This window comes from Anolis carolinensis, chromosome 4 (genome assembly GCF_035594765.1).
Source record: "Anolis carolinensis isolate JA03-04 chromosome 4, rAnoCar3.1.pri, whole genome shotgun sequence".
NCBI classification, from domain to species: domain Eukaryota; kingdom Metazoa; phylum Chordata; class Lepidosauria; order Squamata; family Dactyloidae; genus Anolis; species Anolis carolinensis.
Genome location: NC_085844.1, coordinates 226,724,007 through 226,751,824, shown reverse-complemented (window position 1 = coordinate 226,751,824; position 27,818 = coordinate 226,724,007). Strand labels below are relative to the sequence as shown.

At 42.0% G+C, this 27,818-nt stretch overlaps 1 protein-coding gene across 1 annotated transcript; it reads right to left on the bottom strand.

The window, feature by feature from the left end:
• Positions 1-3,323: 3,323 nt before the first annotated feature.
• On the bottom strand, positions 3,324-24,902 carry slc2a10 (solute carrier family 2 member 10). The gene is made up of 5 exons (XM_008110095.3): positions 24,330-24,902; positions 9,299-10,684; positions 5,639-5,761; positions 3,924-4,059; positions 3,324-3,757 (listed from the first exon to the last, which is right to left on the bottom strand). The coding sequence occupies exons 1-5, from the start codon at positions 24,331-24,333 to the stop codon at positions 3,658-3,660; spliced, it is 1,749 nt and encodes a 582-aa protein (XP_008108302.2). The 5' UTR covers positions 24,334-24,902; the 3' UTR covers positions 3,324-3,657.
• Positions 24,903-27,818: the final 2,916 nt, after the last annotated feature.

The window sequence follows — 27,818 nt, the reverse complement described above, 5'->3', positions numbered from 1 at the left end:
GAGCCATCTAGTGGCAGTTTTGAAAAACAGTGCTTTTTATGGTTTATCCTGAAGAGCTGCTGATTGGATGCTGTCTTGGTAGAACTGCAATAAAAGGTTGCATTAAATATGGGAAGTGTGCATACAACCACCTTCCACTTAATATCTAGGAGAAAAAGGTTTGTGAGATGCCCAGTTCCTCAAGGTTGCTGTTGTTTTGGCAGGAGTGTGAGACAGTTGCAATGGTTTTACATTACGATGGGGTAAAGGATAATGTGCAATTGAGGGATTCACATGCTGTCCCTCCCCAAGTGTGAATGGCTTCTCCTTGTAGCCATCAGAGACCCTTTCACATTACACAAATAGTGCACTATGATTCTACTTCAACTGTATCAGTTTCATCTTGAATCATGGTATTTCCACAGTTTAGGAAAGGTTGTTTAGCATTCTCAGCTAGACAGCTCTGATATCCCCCCAAACCTACCAGTCCTGGTATTCCATAGGTTGGAGCCATGGTAGTTAAAATGACATCTTTTTGTGGGCTCTTTTGTGTATGTGAGTCACACATTAGAATAGCATCTTTTTTCAATATACTTCAGATTTGGGCAAGCATATATGGCAAATGCTATTGCTGAGATAGCTATATTGTAAAAGGGGAAAAACTGGATTTTAAAATTATAATTTTGGTGCTTAGTGGCCTGAGTTGGGGTTTTTGTGTTTCCTGTTAGATAGAGAAAAAGGAAAGAAACAGGCTGAACATAAGATGTTGAGAAAGAGCTTCTTTGTGAGGCTATATTTGAAAAACAGGCCCTGTATCTGAAAAGCTTAAAGACTCCTTTTCTATCTAAATATGAACCAAATATGCTCCACTGGCTGTCTTGTAAAGCCATCTTTCCCATTAATGCTACTTCCATTTCAGTACTAGCAAGGCACCAAGGTGGCCTTGAATTGACAAAGCAACATCTCTTTCTCAAATAACCCCTTTGGTCACCTGTATTTGATTTGTCATCAAGTAAAACCTTGATCAAGCTATTGATTACAATGAAAACAAAACCTTCCACTTGGTAACCAAAGCTTCACTTTATCACTGGGGTCCTAAACGACTGCATAGGAAGTCGGACAGCGGGAGGCTTGTGTAACCATTATCTGACGAGTTGTACAGAATCAGTCTGGAAAACAAAGTTCCAAGCTCAGTTTCTCCTAAAATGTGTGTTTCTTGCTCCAGGGAGTATTCTGATGCTTTTTGAGTTTTTATTTGCCAATTTTTCTTACAATCCTTCCCGCATTCATTCCCAGCCCATACTTACTTATTTAGTAAAGTCTCATGACAAATGGGAGCTCCTGTTACCATCTGGACAAATACAGTAATTTCACCCATCATATACAAAAGTATAACGCAAGGATATCCCAGGCTATAAAAGCCAGTTCACAGCTGGTTTGCATTGGAGTGGAGACCCAAGTGTCTCTTTGTTCACATTAACATCAGTCATATCAGGCACAGTGCTGGCTTCCATGTCAGTGGGGCAATAAACACACTCTAGTTTAGTCCACACTTTGAAGGAGCTATTCAAACTACTGAGTGCATTTCAGGGATTAAGGTTCCCCACCCTTGAATTACTCCATAAGTACCGAAGTGGCTCTGAAGATACCCTAGGTAGCCAAAAATACAAATAAATGGGTTCAAAAGCAAATCAAACTGAACTCTCCCTAATTGCCAACATGGCTAAACTGAGGCCTCTTCTACACTGTTATACAAAATCCAGAGTATCTGCTTTGGATTGGATTATATGCGCAAAGCTGGTATGACTTTTGTTCCCGGGTTATAAATGCTGGCTTCTGATTGGCTCTATTGTAAAAACATGGGGAAAGTTGATTATAGGGCACAAACTTTGTTGTGACAAGAGGGACATCGTCATGCACCCATTTAACAAAGTTTGTGGCACAAAATCAGTTTCTGGAGTACACCTATTTTCACAGTACGGACTACACCATTACACAGGAAATCACACTTTCTAAACAGGAACAGAATTTTGTCATTATTATCATTATTCAGAGGCTACATAGCCATCTGCCAGGACAGTTTTGGCAGTGTGTTTGTGCTTGAAAGGATGGGGTGATGTTCCCAGGTTAGTAATGTCGGTTCCTCATTGGTTCTATTATGAAAACATGGTGAAAGTTTAGTAAATGGCAAAAACTTTGTTGCAGGAGGGACATTGTCATCCACCTATTTAACAATGTCCCTCCTGCAATAGCAAAATTTTTGCTATTTAATCAACTTTCCCAATGTTAAATAGGTGGATGACAATGTCCAACTTGCAAGGACAAAGTTTTTGCCATTTAATAAACTTTCACCATGTTTTTATGATCGAACCAATGAGGAACCAACATTTATAACCCGGGAACAAACCAACATTAAAAAATCCAAACATTTCCGAGTGCAGGGAAATGCGGAGATGTGAATATGCACATCATCCAGCCAGAATCAGGATATTTGTGCAATTTTAAATCTCGTAATTTTTGTGCTTTGTAGCGATTCCTCCGGGGTTTTCAGCTGATGTCATCTAGCCACCTTCCATTTTGAACCGGGAGATCCTGGGATTGTGTGGATGGGCCCTCAGATAATCAGTTTAAAGCAGATAATGTAGATTATCTGATTTGATCATCTGGATTACAGGGTAGTGTAGAAGGGCCCTGAGGCTATTGTATGTTGGACGTATCATGAGAAGACACTGAAATGCTGCATAAAATGAGTTAATTGTCAAATAATTAGTTGCTTGGTCAAGATGAGCTCTAATTGTTGGTACACTTGGCCCCTTCCTCCTGATTCATAATTTTCTATGCACTTGGACTCCTCTTCCTAAGAAGGAAAACCAAAAAAAGAAAAGGTCCAGGCGCCATTTTCTTCCTCCTGGGATGGGAGGGTAGAGTTAAATGGAAGGCCTACAGAAAAAACGAATCTCTGATTTCATTAGGCACAGCAGAATCGAGAAATAATTTAATATATGCTAATTCATTCCTCCCCACACACACTTGTTGAAGGAAATAAATGAAATTTGACTTGCTTCAATATTTACTGTTTTGCCAAAATGTCCACACAGAAAACACAATTTTGATGCAATTAGGATTAAGATGGAATACAGCTAATACCCAGACTTCCTCTTTGAAAAAGATTGTAGTGGCAATGAATATTTTTCAAAAATGGAATAGGAAGACCAATGAATTCCTTTTAAATCATTTTCCAAGACCTGCTGAAACCATCTGAAAGTCTACCGCACAACCTCCCCTCCATTTTCAAGTCATTCAAGTATTTCATCACAAGATATATGCCGAATGAGAGTCCTCACTGTTATCATAATTTATGGTTTATTTATCTTTTAAAAAGACCTTCTGTATGAATCATTGGCTATAGCTCCTCTTGAACTGAACAGGGACATCAAAGCATGTTATTAAGAGGAACCTTTCCTAGAGACCAGGATGCTTGATTCTATGCATAATATAACAGACACATTTAAAGCAGGAAAAGCATTCTGTCATTTATACGAACCTGCATGAGTCCAGAATAACCCCTTTGGGCATGCCATCCATCACACTTCAGTACTGCAGAAACCAGTGTCCAAATGTTTCACTAATAGGAGTCTCTTCACAAGTGACAACATGACAACATACACAGTTTCTTTTTCAGGAGTCACTGGAATGGTCCACCCTTTGATACTGAGCTCGGGCAAGGATTTCACTTCTCTTCCACATGTTTTGCCAACATGTGTTCCCTTGGTGCAATCTGCCAATAGGAGAGATACATTGGGATGTGTTAAACCAGTATTGTGCCCCTTTCCCCACCCCAAATGTTTCCCGCAAGTTGGGCACAAAAGATTTGACTCAGTGTTGACACTGCCAGCAACCATAAATTAAGCTTCCCAGCAACAAGCAAGCAGATTGGGACTTACCGCTTCTTTGAGAACTGCTTGTCTATTTCTTCTAGAGATTGCCCCTTGGTTTCTGGTACAAAAAGGTAAATAAATAGAATGGCCACCACTCCCACTACTCCATAGAGAAGGAATGTCCACGACAATCCTATGGCATCTGAAAGTAGTAGTAAAAATAAAATTACTGTATGGCAAACATTTTTGACTGGAGATGCTGAAGGCTATTGCATTTATCAAAACTAAATAGTGACAGTTGGAGCCCTTTTAACCTCCACTTTAAAAGCTCAACAGGGCTCTAACTCAGCAGCATCTTGTCTGCTGTTTAAAGTCAGGTGTTTGAAAAACAACCTGGAGAATATCTTGCATACTCAGAATTGTTTTTATGCTTACAGAATATCACAGCAGTAGATTTGTTAAGTGTTGTTCTGAAGCCTGCTCAAATTAGTTAATTTTGGTTACAAATTGTCCAGCTTTAATTGATAGTCAGAGGTTGTATTATAAAAAGTAATAAAAAGTAATGCAACCTATACTCAGTCTATCTCCACTAACAGCAGCAGCAGTAGCAAAACTGTCCTAAGGTAAAGGTAAAGGTAAAGGTTTTCTCCTGACATTAAGTCTAGTTGTGTCCGACTCTGGGGGTTGGTGCTCATCTCTATTTGTAAGCCGAAGAGCTGGCGTTGTCTATATACACCTCCAAGGTCACGTGACTGGCATGACTGCATGCAGTACCGTTACCTTCCCATCGGAGCAGTACCTATAGATCTACTTGATTGGCAGAAGCTGGGGCTAACAGTGGGAGCTCACCCCGTTCCCTGGATTTGAACCACCAACCTTTCAGTCGGCAAGTTCAGCAGCTCAGCGGGGGTTTCTAACACTATTCTACCTAGTGACAAATGCTATAGATGCTATATATGTTGTGAGTGAGATAACCTTAGTCATCCCCTCCATGTCAATGGGCCTATTCCATGTATTAGTTCAAATTTATTTTTGAAATCAGTTTCAGCACCTAAATTAGTTCTTTTAAAGTTTGGACTAAACCACTGGTCAGATTCACCACCCATACTGACAAGGAAGCCATCCACCACAGTTGCTCCTCAAGTGAAATACATGGTAATTTTAAGCATATGTGATATGCCTACAGTAGCCAGAGAGGTATACCACTGGCCCTCCACAATTGTTGGTTTGACATTGGCGGATTTGATTTTTAATGGATTTGATTCAAATGTTCTTTCTAGGAATCTCTAGGTCCTTCAGTGCAAGTCTATGGCCGGCTTCCAGAAGTTGACCACAGAATCATCCTGGAGGACCCTGAAATTCTTAGAGAAGTTTTTCTCTCAGGTAAAAGTATAACATTTAAAAATTTACAGCTTTTCACTTTCATGGGGGTCCTCTGCCCCAAACCCAAGAGAACATGGAGGGCTGGTTACAAAAATTTCAGGTTTGAACTACAACTCTGGGAGGTTACAATTCAAAATTTTGTTCAACTGCAGAAACTCACTGGAGCACCTTGGGAAGGCAATAGCAAATCTTGTCTGAATTAGTCTTGTGAAGAAAACACAACCGTAGGACTTCCATAAGCTAGAAATGACATGAAAGCACATGACAACAACATGCCTGTGCTCACAGATAGGCTCTCTGCTTTCTCAACCAGGCAACCCAGACCCTATTCAAAGGTCTACTATGGAACAGAGGTTGATACAGGAAACAAATCTGCTGAGAGCAATGCTTATACGAACCAATGAGGTCCAAGAAGGAGAAACTGATCAATAGATTGGCAGCCCAGTTGAAAGTGTTGCAGAAGGCAAAGGCTCTTCCTCGTATGTTGGTTGGGTAGATTTCACTAAGGACGAGCCATGTCACTGTGGCAAAATAAAGGAAGGGAGAAGTGTACAGTGAGGTGGGATGAAAGAGAACAGCAAGCAATAATTTTACTCTGTTGTACCAAAGAATTACAAAGAACTAATTGGAGAAAATATGTTTGCAGAAAAATGAGATACTTGTACATTGGAGATGGTTTAGACAATTACAGCAAGTTCTTTGAATTCATTAATTCAGCCAACCTCTATCTGAAAATATAAATTTTAGGTGAGGGGAATTTCAAAAAAGCAACTCTTGATTTTGCTGCACACTGAACACTATGCTGACATGTAGGTAAACCCTGCTGTAGTGAGAACAAACCAAAACCCATACTTTTGGCCCCAAGACCTGTTCTCAACTTATACAAGCAGACAACTTATACATGGGCATATGCAATATTAAGTTGAGGGCAGCTTTTTGGACCGAAATTATGAATTTTGCTATGACACATGGGTATTTGAGGGTTACATTTAGGGGCATGTAAAAATAATGTTTTTCTTCTTTTAAATATATGTAGAGGGAATAAAATATATATGGAGGGAATATATTGTGGATACTTGGTATCTACTGGGATTTGGTTTATTCACCTTGGATACTAAAATTTCAAGTCCCATTATATACATTGTTGTAGTAAAATGGTGTCACCTATATAATGTGGTAAAATCAAGGATTGCCTTTTGGAATGTGTGCGTGTGTGTTTTCAACCTGTTGATAGTGGAATCCATGGATGCAGAATTTGTGGACATGAGTGGCTAATTGTACTTAGGATGAGCTGAAGAGAAGGAGAGGATTTATGTTCATGAGGGGTTACAATTTATTTATTTACAGTATTTATATTCTGCCCTTCTCACCCCGAAGGGGACTCAGGGCAGATCACAATATATACATATAGGGCAAACATTCAATGCCCATATGCACATAGAACCGAGACAGAGACAGACACAGAGGCAATTTAACCTTCGCCTGAGGGGATGTTTGATTCTGGCCATGGGGGGAGCAGCTGCTTCATCATCCACTGTGACGGCACTTCCTCATTCCAACATCGTAAATTAGTTAAATTTGCCTCCCCACTTTATAAGTGGTACCTTATTTCCTACTTGATAGATGCAACTATCTTTCGGATTGCTAGGTCAGCAATGAGCAGGGGCTATTTTTTTAAAAAAATTGACGGGTGCTCACCCTGCCACGGGCTGGCCTTGAACTCATGACCTCATGGTCAGAGTGATTTAGTGCACCTGCCTGTGCCACAGCCCGGCCCTGTGGGGCTAATCTTAAAATGCATCTATATAAATACTGATCAGGGAAACAATTATAATTGAAGAAAAAGAATGACCATCCACCCTGAAAAAGTAGGGGGAGCACAAGGAAAGCAACCTGGTTCTTTAAGAGACAAGATGCTCCCACCTCCTTACCACCCCCCCCCCCCCGCCCAATATCCAAACTGGAGAAAAAAGGTAGCCCTCCCTTACTTTTTTCCCATCCAAGTGATATTCAGAAGCTATATAAGGACCCTGAAGAATGTGGTACAGTCACCATTTTAGGTGATTGAGGTGGTGTGAAAGGTGTGGGGGCATTTTAAATAATGGCTTACTGCAGAAGCCTCTCTGAACGGTTACTGTGGCTGCTGTTTTTAATAGGGACTCAGGTTTGCATAACATTCAATATTTTATGGATAAAAACTGGGACACATATGTCCAACGAACATCAAAGATGGTTAAGAAAGGAAACCTTATTATTAAAAATGAGAAAGAACGCAAAAGGTAGAAGAGGCTGCAGCAGGCTGCTTTTGGTTGAGCCTATTAGGAAGGCCAAGGACCCCTGTTGTATCCTGTACAAGGAAAACGGCAGAATATACATTGAAATTAATCAGTCAATCAATGGAAAGCTCCTATCAAATTAGGATAGTCGAAGCACATAAGAGACACAGACTAATTCTGTTGCCTGGGGCTCCTAGCTGTTTCTGAAGGAATTCATTTCATTTCCTGCCATTCCAGGAACTAGCCACTATATTCGAATTTTATTTACTTTTGCTGTCATGCACACATAAAGTAAATAAGTTTCCAAACTACGCATACAACTTGGAAGATAGGAATTAACTTATCGCTCACAGGATGGCAAATAAAGTTTTATGCTGTGAAGGGTGGGGCTGGCTAAAGTGAAGCCCATACCTCCCAACTGTCCTCATTTGGCAGAGGCAGTCTTGGTTAATCCCATGCTGTCCTACTTTTTTAATTGGTTTAAAAATGTCCAGGCTCACTGTGTTCCTCCCATGTTTTGTTTAAATCCTCACCTTACTTCAATCTCTGCAAATCCATTCTTAGTGTGAAAGTAGTTTACACTTGAGTTAACTTAGCACGAGGAAGTGAGAAATGGCGGCAAAATCTTGCTCTTTTGTAGAGCCAGGCAAAAGCAAACTGCTGCAGCCTCTCATTGCTTGTGTGTTCTTCGCTGCTTTCACCACTCTCTGATGTTGTTAGACTGCATGATTTCTTCTGTGGAGTATTGAGAAGGCATGACTGCATGGCATGGACCTTAAGATTTCAGGCTCAATCCTAAACATTTTTGGTTCATAGGTCTTGGGCAATGCATCAGGGACGAAGATGACCCGAGCTCTCAGAAAGGCAAATGCTATAGAAGAAGTGCTGTTTGCTAGAGGGAACTGTAGTCTAAGACAGCAATTGGGGAAATTGAACATGAGTTGCTTATGGTCCTGAAGCCACCACGCCTGTTTCTAACTTCCTGTTTTGAAAAACCTCTTCTCCTAAGTGTAAAATATGTATGGGAGCTCCTACGCCCAGGCCAGCTAGAGAAGACAGGGTATACTCTGAATTCACCGTCCCCCCAAAAGTCAAATTATTTGGAGGAAAAAGGGGACAGCAAGTCTGGTAAAGATTCAGAGCATGTTACAGGATGCAGAACTCCAAAATCCTGGTCACCTTTCCTCCCTGATTTAAGAGACCTTGGAAGGAGCAATGGACACCCACAAAAAGAGCTAAACATAGTGAGTTCAAGGAAACCAAAAAATTAATAATTATTCTATTAGCATATACCTGTAAGTAAATTCCACAGGTAAGTGAAATTTACTCCCAAGTATGTGGGCACAGGACTGGATCTGAAGATTAGATGTTTCTCTCCACCAAGCTTAGAAAAAACTCCTGTTGGGGTTTTTTTGGTGTGAGGTTCTCCTTTTTCCATGAGGACTTTCTTTTGGTGATAAGAACAGTGGATACCACAGAGAAGCTTTTTCATGGTATTAGTCTTCTTCAAAAGCAACAATGGAGAATGAGTGGCTCTCCTGATGTTGTTGAACAGCAACTCCCATCAGTCCTAGCAAGTATACCCAGTGGTGAGGGCTCATGGGAATTGCAACCCAACAACAGCTAGAAAAGACCTTTTCCATTTTTGAGCTAAAGATCAACACAATCAAGTTTTAACATCCTCACTCTATGAAACTAGAAGCACATTGCCTTACAGCCAGGTCCATTCATATAAGTAAGCTGTATGGCCAGAGAATGTAAAACCGTAATAAAGAAACTTACTTGGTCCAAATCCAATTGAAAAAGCACTCACAAAAGCCATCAAGCTTAGCAATGTAATCCAGTTTAGAAGAATATGATATTTCAAAGGAGCTTCACTGATGGATGAACTGGGACCTGGTCTCTTTTCTTCAAATGAGTGATTGAAAAGGTAGGTCTGCTCAGTGTGTGATGGAACAGTTGTTATCCTCTTTCCATTTTCACTACTGGGATGTGTTTGGACAGCTGCTGACCCTGTGAGAGCAAACGTTGATTCCACTGGAATTTCACTAGCACCTGATGCCAGTGGGAAATAGGATGGAAGTGGCTCAGAAGAAGTGGATTTTATGGGAAGGTGACCTGGGCTGAAAGAAGAGTTGCTTGATCCAACAAGTGCCTCACAATCTTTTACCACTTCTATTGGAATAGAACAACTGGTCAATCCAATAACAGTCACGGACAAGGCCATCACTATACAGCCAGCCATTAATAACACTCTCCTACCAGCTTTATCTGCAAAAGCCATGGCAAAAAGAGTTGAAAGCACCTTCATAACTCCAAGACCTACAGAAGCCAGAACCGCGGAGGAGTCACTCTGATATCCCATGGAGCGGAAAATGGTGGAAGCATAGGAAAGGATATTTGGCTGCCCTGTAAACTGCTGAAAGAGCACCAATCCTAGCCCTACCAGAGTCCGGGTCCTCATGTTGTCCTTGGACTTAAAGAGGTCTACAAAATAATATTGCTTTTCCTTAGGGCATAGTGGCATGACACCTCCACCATCTTCATTCTTCTGAATTTGGATGAGATTTTTGCGACTCCCACTGTAGTGCACATTAATGTTCATAGAATTCTTTGGGAGAAACAGAATGCTGAGAAACTGAATGACTGCTGGACCAACAGCCAGTCCAAACATGTAACGCCAACCTTCCTTGATTTCTGAAAAGAGGTAATTCAGTGCATACGAAAGTAAGATACCTATGGTGATGCCAACTTCGTACAGGGAAACCAACACACCTCGTTGATGGGCAGCCACCATTTCAGAGACATAGATGCAGCATGCCATAGATGATATAGAGATTGCAAAGCCTATAATCATTCGCCCGCATACCAGCCAAAGGAGTGATCCAGCTAGTGTCAGAATGAGAGTACCACATAACAAAATTGCATTGCTGGCCAATATTGCTTTCCGTCTTCCTTGTCGGTCAATGAAGATCCCACCGACTAAAGAGGCCAAGAGAGCTCCAATGAGTAAAGAACTCACAAGGACTTCCTGTTCAAAGCAGCCAAGATGAAAGTCTACTTGCAGCTGTAACAAGGCACCAGAGATAATTCCAAGCTCATATCCAAATATTAGTCCACCAAGGAGTGAGACAGTTGAGCACAACAGAAGGATTAGAAGTGCATGCCCTGCAAAAGAAGAAGAAAAACTATGATATTCTCATTCATTTTCACATAACTCATATGACAGCTGAGAATCCTGTGGCATTACAGATGTTGTTGGACTGCAAGTCCTACTTGCCCTTGCTGGCACAGCCAATTGTGGGGAATGATAGGAAGTGCCGTTCGACAACACCATGGAAGGCTGAAGGATTCCACCTCTAACACAGGAAAAATGAATCAAAGTTCTTATAAAAATTGTATTTGGTTTAGCAAATTAAAAAACCTGAAAAAAGTAAAGTTTGAAAGTGTTATTTCAGGGAAATCAGTCCTGTCACAAACATTTTCAGTCAGCCTCTGCCCAATAGAATTGTCTCAGTTCATCATCATTATATGGATAACATCTCTTCTGAAAACAAGATGCTCTCCTCCTAACAAATCAACAGGCTTATTTAGTCATACTTGCTCCATAAGAACCTCTGTGCACGCACACATTTATCTCCAAATTGCATGTCAACTTATGACCCTATTAATTTCTTAGGGATTTCGTCACTAAGGAATATTCAGAAGTGGTTTTGTCAGTTCCATCCTCTGAAATATAGCCTATAGCACCTGGTTGGCAGTCTCCCATCCAAGTACTAACCACAGCTGACTCTGCTTAATTTCTATGATCAGAATATGCTGCTGAGGAGATTTCAATCCAAGTCAAGGGTGAGTGAGATGAACATGGAACAACTGGCTGCATTACAGTCCATGACTATGCAACTTCATACACCAGTTGAACAATGATTTTTGCACCAATATAATGCCTCTGACTGGATTCCAGCTATTGAGTTCAATGGACCTAATTCCCAGATGGGGATACACTTGGCATTTTCTTTTTTTCTATTTTGTAGTGCAAAGAGAGAATCTTTAATTTTGGGCAAGCTGCCACAGTCTGTACCAGCAGCTTGCTATGAAGAGTCAGTGGCCACAGGAAGCCATTTTTTAAAAGCCCACCTAGGCAAATGTTTCCTGTACCCTGTCTCGTCCATCTATTTCCCTGGAACTCCTACAGTCCCTTGGTTTCTTACTGCATTTCTGCCTTCAACTCACTTCATTGTTAAATGCTGTCAAGGTAACCTTTGGCGAATGGCAACCATATGAGTGAAAAACCTGCAAGTCCCATCAAGCCTGCCCCACATCCTGTAGACTCAGGGCCCTTCCATGCAGCCCTGTATCCCAGACCATTAAGGCAGAAAATCTCACAATATCTGCTTTGAACTGGGTTATCTGAGTCCACATTGCCATATATTCCAGTTCATAGTGGATAATGTGGGATTTTATACAGCTGTGTGGAAAGTGCCTTGGGTCTCTGGCTTCCTCTTTTCCTACTACCTTCTATCTTACCAAACCTTCTTGTCTTTTCTCGTGAGCCATCTCTTTTCATGATAAGGTTCTGGAAATAGTTTTAGACATATTTAGTCTTCTGGCTGTGACAGTGACAGTGATAAAGAGCAGATCTGCCAGTCCAATTCCCCTGTAGAGCATTCTAGCTAAGTGCTGCCTGACTTTTCAGTGTCAACAGCCTGCCAGCCAAGAAGAGCTCCATATACATTTTTGTTGGTCTTTGTTACTGTTACAGCCTTCCATTCGCAACCGACAACAGAATAGGGGATTCTTGGTGCTCTCTTCCTACCTGCTAGCAGTGTTGCAGGTAAACAAATGACTGTTACCCCAACAAAGTAGAACACCCACCTCCAGGCACTGAGCTATGTTGACTATCTTGTATCACCTCCATATATCTTCCCATTACTACATCTAATCTTTTGTAAATGTAAGAGAGACTATTTCTTTATTAGAATGACCTTTCTTGGCTTAATTAAGATATGCTTGCCATGAAACTCTGCTTCACGAAAGACTTTGTAGAAATCAAATGGAATATATTTATCTTATTTTATTTATTTACGATACTTCTACCCCACCTTTCTCAACCCCGAAGGGGACTCAAGGTGGCTTTACACATTGGCAACTATTAGATGCCTTTAAAAACAGAGTACAGTAAAACAAACATTTAAAATGGAATTATAAAAGCAATTAACAACACTAAATTTAAAAACATGTTTGATGATTTGATAAAGTGTATCATTTTGACTGCTTTTTTTTTTTTACTCTTCTTAGGAATGTGGTTCCATGAGAACTGTCATAGCAAGTGCCTTCACTTCAAAATGTGCACTTGGAAGAACTCAAAAGTCTACAGAAAGAATTAATAATCTTTCAGGTGAAAAACACTTATAGTGAGGAACCAGATCTGATAAATATTTCTGTCTGTCCACTGAATGCTGACTGTCTCTTGGAACTAAGACAAGGGAGCTTTGCTTTCTCATGGTTAAATATATACAGACTTTGTTCATGCATAAAATTAAAATATATTATTTATAAAATTACCTTCAATCTGCATTAAATCACCAATATGCAGCAGATGCGGAGAGCATTATCACCTGACAGCTTTGTGATAGCTCTAGTATTGTGCTCATAAGTGATACTACTATCAATACTATGTCTCAAAAGCATGAGACTGCAGTCTTGAACCTTCAGCTTCAAATACTGGTCTTATTATTATTCCAAAGAGTTAAAATTCTAGAAACAGAAATGTAATATGGAAGTGTTTTACTTTCTGGAATATTAGCATTTTCCCATTGATTGATTTTTTACTGTCATTAATGCATTTGGCATAGTTACCATACACTAATTTTTGTTTTAACATAAATTAGCATTTATTATATTGCTTTCTGAATAATGTATATCTTTTATTTCCCTTGTGGCTCATGATGAGAAGCCATACTATCAGTACAACTAGCAGTACTGTTGGAAGCTACCATGCACAGGTAGTCAATTAGGAACAATATTTATTCAGGATCGGTAAAAGAGTTTGCAGAAAACTGGAAAGGATCCTTATTATTTACCTGCAGACTCTATTAGGTGCATATGGTGTTTCTGTGAATACTGCAGCTGATTCAATTAATGTCTCCTGCAATTCCCATTACTATTATGGCTACTAATGGTTTGTGAGCTTTGATTAAAACTCAGTTTATTACCCAGTCAGAGGCTGTATTAAGAGGAAAATAAAAGAAAGAGAAGCTGGGGAACAACTGGCAAAGCACTGCCTCCTAGGGCAGAAAAGCCCTCAAAACCCACAAAAGTATTACGCTACCAAGCTGTTCCATAATTAAATACTCTGAAGTGCAGCTGGCCACACATGTTCTGTTTTGGACATTTGCAGAGAAGTCTTATAATTGCCTAGACAGAAGTAAGTTCCAGTGAGTACAATGGAATTTATTTCCAAATAAGTGCATACAGAATGGCAGCCTAAAAATGTAATTGCTGGAATACATGACCACATTTATTAATTAACTAGCTTGGATACCTGGCATTGCCCGGGTTATTTGAAAAAGTCAATTTTTAATTGTACAAAATGCATGAAGTTGTGGGTGAACTACAACTAACATCATGCCAGGTTAACCCTGACAAACTCCATCAGTACTTAAAGTTTGTTACGCTGGGTACGTTTGCTCTAGATGCATCATCGGTGGGGTTCAGTGTGCTTTCTGGCTGTATGGTAAACTACAACTCCCCTCAAACCCCTCCAGTAGGTTGACTTAGTAATGGGGTTCTGTGTGCCAAGTTTGGACCAGGTCTATCATTGGTTGAGGTCACAGTTTCTCTGCTTGTGCGTGAACTACAACTCCCTGAAAGGAAGGTCAGTTCCTGCCAACATCAGGAAAGCTGGTGGTTTGAATGGATTTTAAAAATAATACATCTTCCTCATTTCTAAAAGCCTGGAGGATTTTTTCAAAAGTCTTTGTTCCAGGTCAAAAATATTTGCAATCATAGGTGTCAGATAAGCTTCCAATGGAAGAACATTTCAAAGTTTCAAAGGTTGCAGAACTTGGAAAGGTTACTTATCTTTCAGGAGAAGATGGTAGGTTAAAGCTTTCCCTATAGCTGAGATACATAGAGAAAGAAGTGAGGCAGTTACCTTCCTGGATCAAGGGAAGATCAAAAGACATTGTCCATGAGAGCTTCTTAACACAGACCATAAGGAAAAATCAGCAAAACTGTTGAGGATACTGGGATTTCATCATGCCCCATCACTGTCTCCTGAGGCTTTTCATGTAGTGAGCCCTGAAACTTTGCTTTATTTAGTTTCTATATTTTGATTATTGGGATTCTGGAATTAAAGGAATCTTGGAGGCAGCTGTGATACTTCTGCCCAAGTAAGCTGTCTTCTCTTTGAAACAAAGAAAAGACCATTTCACTGGAATTGGAAATAGCAAAGTTTGTAGTGAACAAAAGGGTTAGCAACAATGATGTTTGAAAAATTTATTGATTTTATATTGTCTTTATTCAACTTGAATTTCTTATTTTTGGTGGACAAGGTGCAGATAGATAGATACTGTGAAAAGCTGTATTTTTTCCAAAAGGAGTCATTGGATTGGATAAAGTTAGAAAAAAAAGCACTGCTAAGTTTGATTCCTGCTTGCCAAGTGATTTATGGTGGGTGTGGAAAAATGTCTGTGATTCTAGAATTTCTGCATAGCAAAGGCTGCTTTCTATCAAGTAGTGTTTGGTGAACGGAGATAAAGGTTAAGTTCCATGCCGAAGTTCTTAGAGGAGATTGGAATACTAAAGGTTAGTGAATGTTCTGAATAACCTGAAGAATATTAAGAGGAAGAGATGAATCAATTATTTCAGGATCTGGATGTGGTGGAACAGCAAGATATATTGTCAGATGAGGGGAAGGAAAATGAAGAAGATTGTGCAAATCTGAGACCAGATGAGGAACCTAAAACCATACTTATGAGAGAATGAATGGGGAAATGGCAGAGACAGCTAATGAAAATTAATTTGATTTAACAAAATATCTGAAGTTTTATACTGAGGTTAAATTATGGGAAAACTGGAATTATATAATGTTATTAATGGATTTTAGATATTGAAAAGTTATCTGTCAAAAGTCAGACGCTAATTAGAGAGCAAAATAGAGTTTATTAAAGCAGCAGTCCAAAAAATAGCTCAACAAACTAAAAAGACTTAAAACACTTAACTTTCAGTGTTATTAAGTAGAACAAGCGGGTAAAACCCCAAAAAACAAGAACTGGCAAATAATCCGGATTAGCCAGAGATATAATCCGGGTTAAACCTAAAGTTCTAGAACTTGACCCAAAAGTTCACAATGGGCTGAAAAACGGAGGCATGAACTAAAGCAAGTAGTATTGAAGCCCACAAACCTTTCCCAAAACACAAAAGTACAAATAGGAGTTCAAAACAAACAAACGCCCAAACTGAGCTAGGGAACTCCCAGTTCAGAGCAGCAAAGCCAGCAAAACAGCAAGACGCTGGCGAGTTCGCAGCAACCGCTGCTGGAACATACACCAAACCAAGAGTTAAAGGAGCAGAGCGGGAAAGCGTCGTCAAGCCGGTCCGAAGTCGGGATAAACCAGCAGCGCCAAGCTGCTGCAGAAGCAAACGCCAAGCCAGGAGTTAAAGGAGCAGAGCGGGAGAACGTCATCAAGCCGGTCCGAAGTTGGGATAAGCAGACAGCGTCGGTATCAGGAGTGAAGGTAGTAGTCAGCAACAGCAGACAGCCATAGAATAGAGAACGATGCCAAGCCACGGATTGAGAGCGAAGAGCAAAGCCGAGTCAAATTCTAGTCCAAGGTCCAAGGTCCGAGAGGTTGAAGTTATCCAAGAAGATCACAACATGAAATGGCACAGAGAGCCAAAGCAATGAGGGCGAACAGCAGTTAATACAAATAGTAATAACAGTGCAGTCCAGGAAAACCCACACAATTCCAGCCCTCCGTTGCAGAATAACCCAGATTAAATTTATATCCGTTGCAAAGTCCCAGTCCAGTCTACAGTAACACACACAGGAAAACCAATGGCGCCCAGCAACACCTTGCCACATGCAAGGTATAATGGCCAAACAACCCCAATATATCCAGGTCTCCCTGGGCTTCCAAACTATCCATGCCCAAAGAGCAGGTGTCTCAACTTCTTAATCTGAATCAGAACTCCACACAGCCAATGCCCTTGGGTCAGGTGTTCCGAATTCCTCATCAGAGTCCCAATCATCCTGTCCATGCCCAACTCTATCCACACCTGTGGACCCCCTCTCACTCCTCCAAACAGACCAAGTGGAATCTGCTTCTGAAGACACCCAAGCTTCCCCAGCATCAGCAGTATCCATGGGCCCCGATTCGTCCTCAAGCATCTCCGGTGCCCGTGCCCAATTCCTCCGTTAACACCTGTTCCCCAGCATCCATTTCCACCTCAGGATCCCCACATGAATCCTCCTCAGAAGACTCCCCATCAGTCTCCCTGACCCTTTTCCTAAACAAATCCTCCAACGAGCCCTCCTCGCGAGGGTTTTTCCTTCCTCTCCTGATCCCACCACTATCATTCACAGTCTCCGAAGGCGCATTCACAACATTATCAGAGTAATGATATCAGAATAATGGATAATTGATTATTGTTAATTTTAATATTTAAAATAGAGTTTAGGATTATTTGCGTTTTGAAGACTAGAAATTGTTTTTGTCCAACTAGAAGTAATTACGATCATTTATTATTATTAGTGGATAGATATTGGGGGACTAGTATTTTATTGACTTTCTTCAGGATTACTATTTAATATTGCAAGTTTTACTTTATATGCATGTGAAATCGGTAGATTATAGAAAGAAGTATATCTTTGGGCTTTTTCTTAAGATGGAGGAAGCTTAATTAGGATATGGCTATAGCAGCTGTGGAAAGGATTAGTTGTTATCTTTCTAGTTATTCAGTCTTCTTTGTTTTTCTTTAGTCTTTATTCTATCTATTTTATTTGTTCTTTCTTTTGTGTAGGATGTATAGGATAATCTTTACTATTATGACTCTAATTTTCTAGTACCCTGTTTCCCCTAAAATAAGACATCCCCAGAAAATAAGACCTAGTAGAGGTTTTGCTGAATTGCTAAATATAAGGCCTCCCCCGAAAGTAAGACCTAGCAAAGCTTTTGTTTGGAAGCATGCCCAATGAACAGAACACCAGAGCATGCAGGATTGGTAAATGTATGTACTAGGCTTGCTCAAATAATTTGTTTTCCCCGTTAACCGTTATTAATTCGTTATTTTCGTTTGTTTTGAAGCAATTTTGAAGCATTGGTTGTCCACACGTCTGGATATCGCGGTTTCGAATCGCGAGAGGCCGTTTTTCGTTATGTCGTCGTTTTTTTCGTTAGGAAAAAAAAGCTTTTGCAAAAAAAAAAAAAAGCCACCCGAAAGGTGGCTAATCTCTGCGGGCCTCCAGGTGCCCCCCATGGACCCATACACTTTGCCACCTTCCCCGGCAGCCGGAAAGGCCGCGGAGGCTCCAGGCGGCCGCTGCACATCCAGGCCTCAATTTCCGCCCTTCCCCAACAGCCGACATACATACACACACACACACACACACACACATCTCCATATCCATGTACACCCGCCCTCCTCCGCTACCTCCTCTCCCCTTCCTGGGAGGGCATCTCTTTCCTGGGACGGCGTCCTATGTGAGGCCAGTGCTTGGCGCCTGGCTAGGCCTCGCCTCCCTTCTCAGGCAGCAGGCCCAGCCAAACCCTTCCTCCACCTTTCCCTCCTGCAAAGGGCAGCCGCTCGGAAGCCCAAGGCAGCAGGATGGCGACAGAGGAAAACCACCCTGTGTGGCTGTGCTCCGACCTCAGCCAGCAAAACATTCTGGACTTCAACTCCCAGAAACGCTTGCAAGCTTCTTCAATGGCTATGAATTCTGGGAGTTGAAGACCCAAGCGGTTTCCAGCAATGCCAATGGATGGCGTTCGGGACTCCAACTCCCAGAAACCCTCGTGGATGGTTCAAAGACCAGGGATTCTGGGAGATGAAGTCCACGGTACCAGTTGAAAAGGCCATTGGCCAGGCGCCAAGGGAAAAAGGACGGCAAAAACAAAGTCACCCTCCTTTTCTATATGACTGGCCTTCATGGTCTCTCAATTAGCAATAATAATAATAATCTGTGGAAGGTCCAGGGTGGGAGAAAGAACTCTTGTCTGTGGGAGGCAAGTGTGAATGTTGCAATTGGTCACCTTGATTAGCATTGAATAGCCTTGCAGCTTCAAAGCCTAGCTGCTTCCTACCTGGGGGAATCCTTTGTTGGGAGGTATTAGCTGGCCCTGATTGTTTCCTGTCTGGAATTCCCATTTTCTGGGTGTTGTTCTTTTACTGTCCTGATTTTAGCTTTTCTGTAGCTAAAAATGCATATAAAATTGATTCTATAGGGAGGATAAATGATTGGATTTCAACTCCTACAGCTTAGCTTTCTCTGCCAATAATGGTACCATATCAAACTAAACCTCCCAAGATTCTGTAGCAGTGAGCCATCTTGGATATTGTAAGGGATTTTTTTATTATTATTATTATTATTATTATTATTATTATTATTATTATTATTAGACCTTGCTCCCAGGAAGGTGCCTTCGCTGTGGCTCCCAACTTATCTATCTACCTTTCCACATATTCTCCACATTGTGTGTATGTGTATGTATATTATATATACATGAGCCCCGATGGCGAAGTGTGTTAAAGCACTGAGCTGCTGAACTTGCAGACCGAAAGGTCCCAGGTTCAAATCCCGGGAGCAGAGTGAGTGCCCGCTGTTAGCTCCAGCTTCTGCCAACCTAGCAGCTTGAAAACATGCCAATGTGAGTAGATCAATAGGTACCGCTCTGGCGGGAAGGTAATGGCACTCCATGTAGTCATGCCGGCCACATGACCTTGGAGGTGTCTATGGACAACACTGGCTCTTGGGCTTAGAAATGGAGATGAGCACCAACCCCCAGAGTCAGACATGACTGAACTTAACGTCAAGGGATACCTTTACCTTTACCTATACACACACACACACACACACACATTATGCAGGGACTATATATATATTATATATATACACAGTATATATCACACACACACCAATTTAACAAAGTTTCAGCCACAAAAACAAAGTTTCTGAAGTAGAACAATGACTTTCACAGTAAAGACAACCCAATTTAACAGGAAATAAGACTTTCAAACCAGGAACAGATTTCTGCAATTATTAAAAAATGGTTTATTATAAAAGCTATGAAAATTCGCCAAAAATCAGAGGATAAGGGAAACGTTCCAAATTTTGGTGAGCTATCAGTGTTAAATGTGTTCTACCACTGTACCAAGTTGGAAGAAGATCACTCAAAAAATGAGGGTGGGAGAGTCCTGTAAAGTCCTCTCCCTCTGTGCTGTTTTTGGGAATTGCGCATGCGCGTCCGCCATTAACGAATTAATTTAGAAAATAACGAATTTTCGTTAATTTCGAATTTTTTGGGGGGCCAAATTCGGAAATACCATCAGAAACGAAAAGCTGCCCCCCTCTAGTTTTGAAACGAGTTTAGAATCAAATTTTTCGTGGATCGATCAAGCCTAGTACGTACCATAAAGTGTTGTACATGGAAATATTGGTAGTAAAAAGAAATTCTTGATAGGATTCACAGTTTGTCTGGTTATGCTGGTTTATGATGACAACTACTGTACAGTCTATATATATAAAAGAGTGATGGCATCAGGGCAGCGGACAAAACAACAAAACTACAGGCCCCCCAACCTCGAAATTTGACAATACAACCCATCATCCACGGCTCTAGGTTGATACAACAAAAAGAAAAGAAAAATAAAGTCCTAATTAGAGGGAGAGGAATAATTGTTTTTATCCAATTGCTGCCAGTTACAAGGCTAAGTTCCGCCCACTTGGTCTCCTAGCAACCTACTCAGCCCAGGGGACAGGCACAAGAGTTTGGAGAGACCCCTAAGGGCCATCCAGCCCAACCCTTTCTACTATGCAGCAGGACACAATCCAAGCATTCACAACACATGGACAACGTATAAATACTATACAATACTACACAGGGGCATAGACCCTCACCACTTTCACAGTACACAAACAACCAAATGCATACTAAACATAAAGACAACCATACAACAGACATTCAATACCACTACTACCTCAACCATTTCTCATCAACACCACCAGACAACGCCACAGCAACACGTGGCCGGGCACAGTTGGTTATAATAAATGTTCATTTTTTTGTTCAACAATAAATGTGAATTCTTCTTCATGGAAAAATAAGACATCCCCTGAAAATAAGACCTAGAGCATCTTTGGGAACAAAAATTAATATAAAACACTGTCTTATTTTCAGGGAAACACGGTATGTGGATTCTCTATATTATATTGTATACTGTATTATAACATTTTAACACAAATAGTGCATTTTTTAAAAAAGAAATGTTTCTTATCTCAATTACAATTCCTAAATCTCCCCAGTCAACTGTAGCAAGAAGACCATCATCTCATATTTCAGGCCCCATCTACACTTTCATATAATGCAGTTGAATGGTAATGAACTACATTATATAGCAGTGTAGCTGGGATCTCAATTTACTGTGTGTTCTACTGATCCCTGTTTAACAACTATTTCCTTACCTCTTCTCTCTGTTATGACCTGCAAATTTGTCATGCACCAGAAGATATTTCATATCTACATTTCCTGTTTGCACTTTGGAAACCTTTGTCTACAACATTAGGGAATTTCATTGTTGCTGTGGCCTCTCAGTTCCAGGGATTTTTAGATGAGACCGATTATCTAGACCCTTCACAGTCTGGTTTTAGGCCTGGCCATGGTATGGAGATGGCTTTGGTTGCCTTGGTGGATGACCTCTGCAGAGAGCTAAACAGGAGGAGTGTGTCCCTGTTGGTTCTCCTAGATATCTCAGCGGTTTTCGATACCATTGACCATGGTATCCATCTGGAACAGCTTTCAGGAATGGGTCTTGGGGGCATTGCTTTGCAATGGCTCTGCTCCTTCCTGGAGGACCGTACCCAATTGGTGAAGCTGGGGGATGCCTGCTCGAACCCCTAGCCATTGACCTGTGGGGTCCCGCAAGGCTCCATTCCGTCCCCCATGCTTTTTAACATCTACATGAAACCTTTGGGTGAGGTTATCGAGAGTTTTGGAATTTGGTGTCATCTCTATGCGGATGACATTCAACTCTACTATTCCTTTCCACCGAATTCCAAGGAAGCCTCCTGAACCATAAACCAGTGCCTGATAGCTATGATGGGCTGGATGAGGGCTAACAAGTTGAAGCTTAATCCAGACAAAACAGAGGTCCTTCTGGCCAGTCGTGAGACTGATCGGGGTATTGGGTGGCAACCTATGCTTGACAGGGTTGCACTCCCCCTGAGGGCGCAGGTCTGCAGCTTGGGGGTCCTCCTGGACTCAGCACTGAGGCTTGATGCTCAAGTATCAGCGGTGGCCAGAAGGGCCTTTGCCTAACAGCCTCAAGCCCCTTCCTTTTCCCCCTCAGCTGCTTAAGCGGCTGAAGGGGGAAAAGGAAAGGGCCCGAGGCTGTTAGGAATGGTGGGAGTTCAAGTCCAAAACACCTAGAGAGCCCAAGTTTGCCCATGCCTGATCTAAACTATAGTTACATGTAAATCCGGCACTCTGTGTACCTAGATGTATCAGAAACTGGGATTTCCTGGAGTTGGGCTTTGGCACTTTAAGTATAAGTTGAGGGTCCCTTATCTGGTATTCCAATATCCAAAATTTGAAATTGTCCACATGGGTGGCTGAGACAGTAATAGCTTTGCATTCTGTATAATGTGCGCCGACTTTGTTCTATACACAACTTTTATTTGGAAATACTATATGAAATTGCTTCCAGGCTATGTGTAAAAAGATGGGACATAAATGAACCTCATGTTTAGAGCTGGATCCCAAGATACCTCGCTATGTATATGCATTCCAAAATCCGGGAAATAAACAACCAAATGCTTCTGATCCCGAGCATTTTGGATATGGGATACTCAAGACTGCATACAGCAGCATTTCTCAACCTGGGCATCGGGACCCCAGGGGGGAATTGAGAGAGGAGTGTCAGATGGGTCGCCAAAGACCATAAGAAAACACACATTTTGATGGTCTTAGGAACCCCGAGGAGAAAGCACCCACACGATGTGGGACTGAGAGTGGCACAGCAGCATCAGGAGGAGAAGCAGTAGCAGAAGCAGCTTAGGTAATTTGTAACACTATTTATTTTTAAAAAGTCAGTCTTTCATTTTTTTAATTAATGCTCCCATTAGAAAATGCATAAGGATGTGGGTGAACTACAACTTCCAAAATCTTGGGTCAATCCTCCCCAAATCGCACCAGTATTCACAGGTGGCCATGTTGGGTCTATATGTGCCAAGTTTGGTTTAAATGCATCATCAGTGGGGGTCACAGGGTTCTCTGGATGCAGGGAGAACTACAATTACCATAATGTTGGGTCACACCCCCCCCCCAAACCCCACCAGTATTCAAAGTTGGTCATATTGGATATTTGTGCCAAGTTTGGCCCAGGTCCATCGGTAAAAGGTGAAAGATTTATACAATCTGAAGAGAAACCAGAGTGTTGGTCCAGATCCATCAGTTGGGTACACGTTGCTCTGTCGATGTGGGTGAACTATAACTCCCAAACTCTGGGGTCAGTCCCCTCAAGACCCCACTAGTTTTCAAAGTTTGACATGTTGGGTCTGTGTGGCAAGTTTACTAGTTCCATCACCAGTTTGATACAGAGTGCTCTCTTATTGTTGGTGAACTACAACCAACTACAATTCAAAAACAGCATTCCCCAACCCCACCAGTATTCAATGTTGGCCATGTAGGTAGTGTGCCAAGTTTGGTGCAGAACCATTGTGGGCTGGGTTCAGAATGCTCTTTGACTGTAAAGGTAAAGGTTTTCCCCTGACATTAAGTCTAGACTTGTCCAACTTTGGGGTTGGTGCTCATCTCCATTTCTAAGTCGAAGAGCCGGCATTGTCCATAGACACCACCAAAGTCATGTGGCCAACATGACTGCATGGAGCGCCAGTACCTTCCTGCTGGAGCGGTACCTATTGATCTACTCACATTTGTATGTTTTTGAACTGCTAGGTTGGCAGAGGCTGGGCCTAACAGCAGAAGCTCACCCCACTCCCCAGATATGAACCACCAAACTTTTGGTCAGAGGTTAACTATATCCCAGCAACTACAACTCCCAAATTACAACATAAATCCCCCCAACCCCAACAGTAGTTAAATTTGGACATATTAGGTTTTTGTGCCAAATTTGGTCCAGATCCATTATCGTTTGGGTTCACAGTGCTCGCAGAATGTAGTTGCACTACATCTCCCCAAAATGCTGGCAATTCCCCCCAAATCCCTCCCGTATTTTCTGTTGGCTTTGGGGGTTCTGTGGGGAAGGTTTCACCCAAATTCTATTTTTGGTGGGATTCAAAGAGGACGCAGTATCACTGCTGGAAAAAGAAAGGGAGAGCAAAGGAGGAGCGGAACTTGGACAGGAAGCTCACTGGAGAGATTTCCTTTTAAACAAACATACCCAAGTTAACGGTACTTCGAGGAACTGGGGAAAAGTTAAGTTTTGGGGACTCTAGCTCCGAAAACCCCTCAGGAGGGACTTGACGAAGCCTGGCCTCCTCCTTCCCCCGCAAAGGCGGTTCATAACGTGACCCCCACCCTTGGGGCTGCCCTACAACTCCCCTCCTCCCCCAGGGCGGGCTTCCTCGTCTTACCCATGGTGAGGCTGGAAGAGAGCCGGTGCTTCTAGTTTAGAACTCGGGCGAAGAGGCGGGCGCGAGGGTCCCAGGGCTCCCGTGGGCTTCAAGCAAAAGGCTCAGCCGCCCATCGCCGAGGAGGGAGAGGGAGGAGGCGCATTCCACAGGACTCCGTGGAGATCCGCACCCGGCGCCTGGCTTTCCGGGGACCGGGCTGGCAATTCGCATCCTCCTGGATTCCTGTCCCGGATCCGGGCCAGGAGCGGGAGTTTCCACTTTCCACCGGAATCTGCGCAACTCCCCCAAAGTTCACTCCCTCCGTCCTTCTCGGTCCGCAGAGGCGGATGGGCAGCGCCACGTTGCTCCAGCCCTGCCTCCGGGCGGAGAGGGAGGGGAGGAGGGGCTGGGGAGACCTCTCTCTCGCAGGCTCCAGGGGCATCTACATTGCCTGGTGTTGCAGTTTGACACCACTTTTGATTAGCTGCAATGGGGCGATCTGTGGGAGTTGTCGTTTCACAAAATCCTGAGTTTTCTTTGCCCAATAGCGTTGATGCCTTACCAAACTTGCAACTCCCAGGACTCCACAGCACTGAGCCATGGCAGTTAAAGTGGTGTCAAACTGCACTATGGAATTAATGCAACCTGACACCACTTTAGTTGCCAAGGCTCACTGCTATGGAAGCCTGGGAATTATAGTCTGGTGAAGCACCAGCACTATTTTGTATAGAAGACCGAAGACTTTGATCCTCGTGGACAACAAGTTAAACATGAGCCAACAATGTGATTTGGCAGCCTGCTAAAAAACAAAAAAAAAAGCCAATGGGATTTTGGCCTGCATAACGAGGAGTATAGTGTCTGGATCCAAGAAAGTCATTCTACCCTTCTATTCTGCCTTGATTAGATACACTTGGAATCATCACACTGTGTCCAGTTCTGGGCATGGCAGTTGAAGGGAGGTGTTGACAAGCTGGAATGTGTCCAGAGAAGGGAGGCACAAATAATCAAGGGCCTGGAGAACAAGTCCTATGAGGAGCAGCTTAAAGAGCTGGGCAAGTTTAGCCTTTAGAAGAGACGGCTGAGGGGAGACATGATTAGGACTATGTATAAAGATGTGAGAAGTCATAGGGAGGAGGGAGCAAGCTTATTTTCTGCTGCCCTGGAGACTAGGATGTGGAACAATGGCTTTAAAATACAGGAAAGGAGATTCCACCTGAACATTTGGAAGAACTTCCTAACTGTGAGACCTGTTCAGCAGTGGAACTCTCTGCCCCAGAGTGCGGTGGAGGCTTTTAAGTAGAGGCTGGATGGCCATCTGTTAGGGGTGCTTTGAATGTGATTTTCCTGCTTCTTGGCATGTGGTTGGACTGGATAGCCCACAAGGTCTCTTCCAACTCTATGATTCTATGATTTGACAGTGCAGGTGCACCCTTGTGGTGTAGTGGTTACAGCCTTGGATTACCGGTGCATCTACACTATAGAATTAATGCAACCTGGCACCACTTTTGCTGCCAAAGCTCACTGCTATAGAAGCCTGGGAATTATGGTCTGGTGAAGCACCAGCACTATTTTGCATAGAGGGCTGAAGACTTTGGTCCCATCTACACTGCCATAGAATCTAGTTTCTGAATGCAGTTTCTAACAACCACCATGTAATAGGAAATCTCCAACTCCAAGTCCCATAAGCACTTTATTAGAACTAGATCGTATATCGCACTCTGCACTTGCCCTAGAAGCCTTATATATCACCTGTCACATCAGCACTTTTAATCTTGTACCCATTACTCTGGCCCGGCCCAGTTTTATTGTGTTTTAGCGTATTGTTTATTGCTTGTTGTTTATACTGTTTTAATTGTTTTAATTTGCCTTTTGTTTTGTATTGTTATATTATGTGTTGAGGCCTTGGCCTTTGTAAGCCGCATCGAGTCCTTCGGGAGATGCTAGCGGGGTACAAATAAAGTTTAATAATAATAATAATAATAATAATAATAATAATAATGTCAGACTACACAGAAAAGCCATTGAAATCCACAAGCATATGGACAATTTCAACAGAAAGGAGGAAACCATGAAAATGAACACAATCTGGCTACCAGTATTTATAAAATTCTACAATCGAGACAGCAAATAAAGAGCAACACTCAAAATCAGGGAAATTCCAGACAAAAAACAATCAGTGCCAGCTAATCACCTCCCAACTAAGGATTCCCCCAGGCAGGAAGCAGCCAAGCTTCGAAGCTGCAAAGCTATTCAATGGTAATCAAGGAGATCAATTGCAACATTCATCCCTGTTTCAAACAGACAAGAGTTCTTTCTCCCACCCTGGACATTCCACAGATATATAAACCTCCCTTGTCTAGTTTCCAATATATCTCACAAACTCTGAAGATGCCTGCCATAGATGTGGGCAAAGCATCAGCAGAGATTCCTTCTGGAACATGGCTATACAGTCCAGAAAACTCACAGCAACCAACTTCAAAGCAGTTAATCTGTATTCTGAAACTGCATAATATAGCAGTGTAGATCCAGCCTTAGCAAGCCTTCAACTCCTAGGATTCCATAGCACTGAGCCATGGCAGTTAAAGCAATATTAAAAAGTATTAATTCTAGAGTTTCTGTCTCCCTCCCCTCTCTTTCAGCTTGACCCACTTCATAGGCTTATGGTAAGGCTGAGGAGAAAGAGGTGTCATACATTGTGCTTCAGTCCCATGGAGGAAATCCATGATATGGACTAAGCTAATGATGATTATGATTATGATTACCAACAGCTAGGACCCGTTCTGAAAACTGCCATGCTTCCAACCTCTTTTGTGCATATCTATTTATTTATTTTCTCACAGGGTTTCCATTCCATTATTATAAACTATCTGGGCAACTTACAGTAAAACCAGCAAAATAATTAAAAATGTAGAATACTAAAGGCAATAACATCTAAAACATATTAAAAATTGGTTGCAGTCATTAGGTTCCAGAAGCTGTGATAAAAAGCCACATTTTAACTTTTCACCAAAATGAAACCAACATTGGTACCTATCACTCTTGAAGCAGTGAGTATTCCACAGTTGCGCGGCCACACCTGAGAAGACCATTTCTAAGTCCTCACACAGTAGCAACCTCCCACAGGTGAGAAACACCTGGTTGAAACAAGTCTCTCTGTTCTTGGACAGGCATACAACTGACCCTTTGTATTTGTATATACCCTTTGTATATGGAAAGAGATACTTCTTCAAACACAGAAGTCTTATGCCAGTGTGAATGTGACATATCTGCACACAGTGTTTTCAGACAGACTCTTTGCCAATGCAAGGTGTCATTGGAATGGAGAAAGTAACCTCATCCTGGATCAAACAGTTGGTCAGCCCAGGATAGCATCACACCCTAAATAGCAGAAGCTTGTCTGGTTTCAAAAAGAATATTTTCTCTGCCTTGGAGATGTCTGGGTTTGAATGTGGAAGTTATAGTAAACCACAGCCTTTCTCAACACATTCCTATGTGAAAATGGACCAGGTG

Excerpts from the sequence above, each read along its gene's own strand:
- slc2a10 (XM_008110095.3), bottom strand. Across the intron at positions 5,762-9,298 it reads TTCAATTGGATTTGGACCAA|TGACATGGCTCGTCCTTAGT; the intron begins GTAAGTTTCTTT and ends ATTTTGCCACAG. Across the intron at positions 3,758-3,923 it reads AAGCAGTTCTCAAAGAAGCG|ATTGCACCAAGGGAACACAT; the intron begins GTAAGTCCCAAT and ends TCCTATTGGCAG.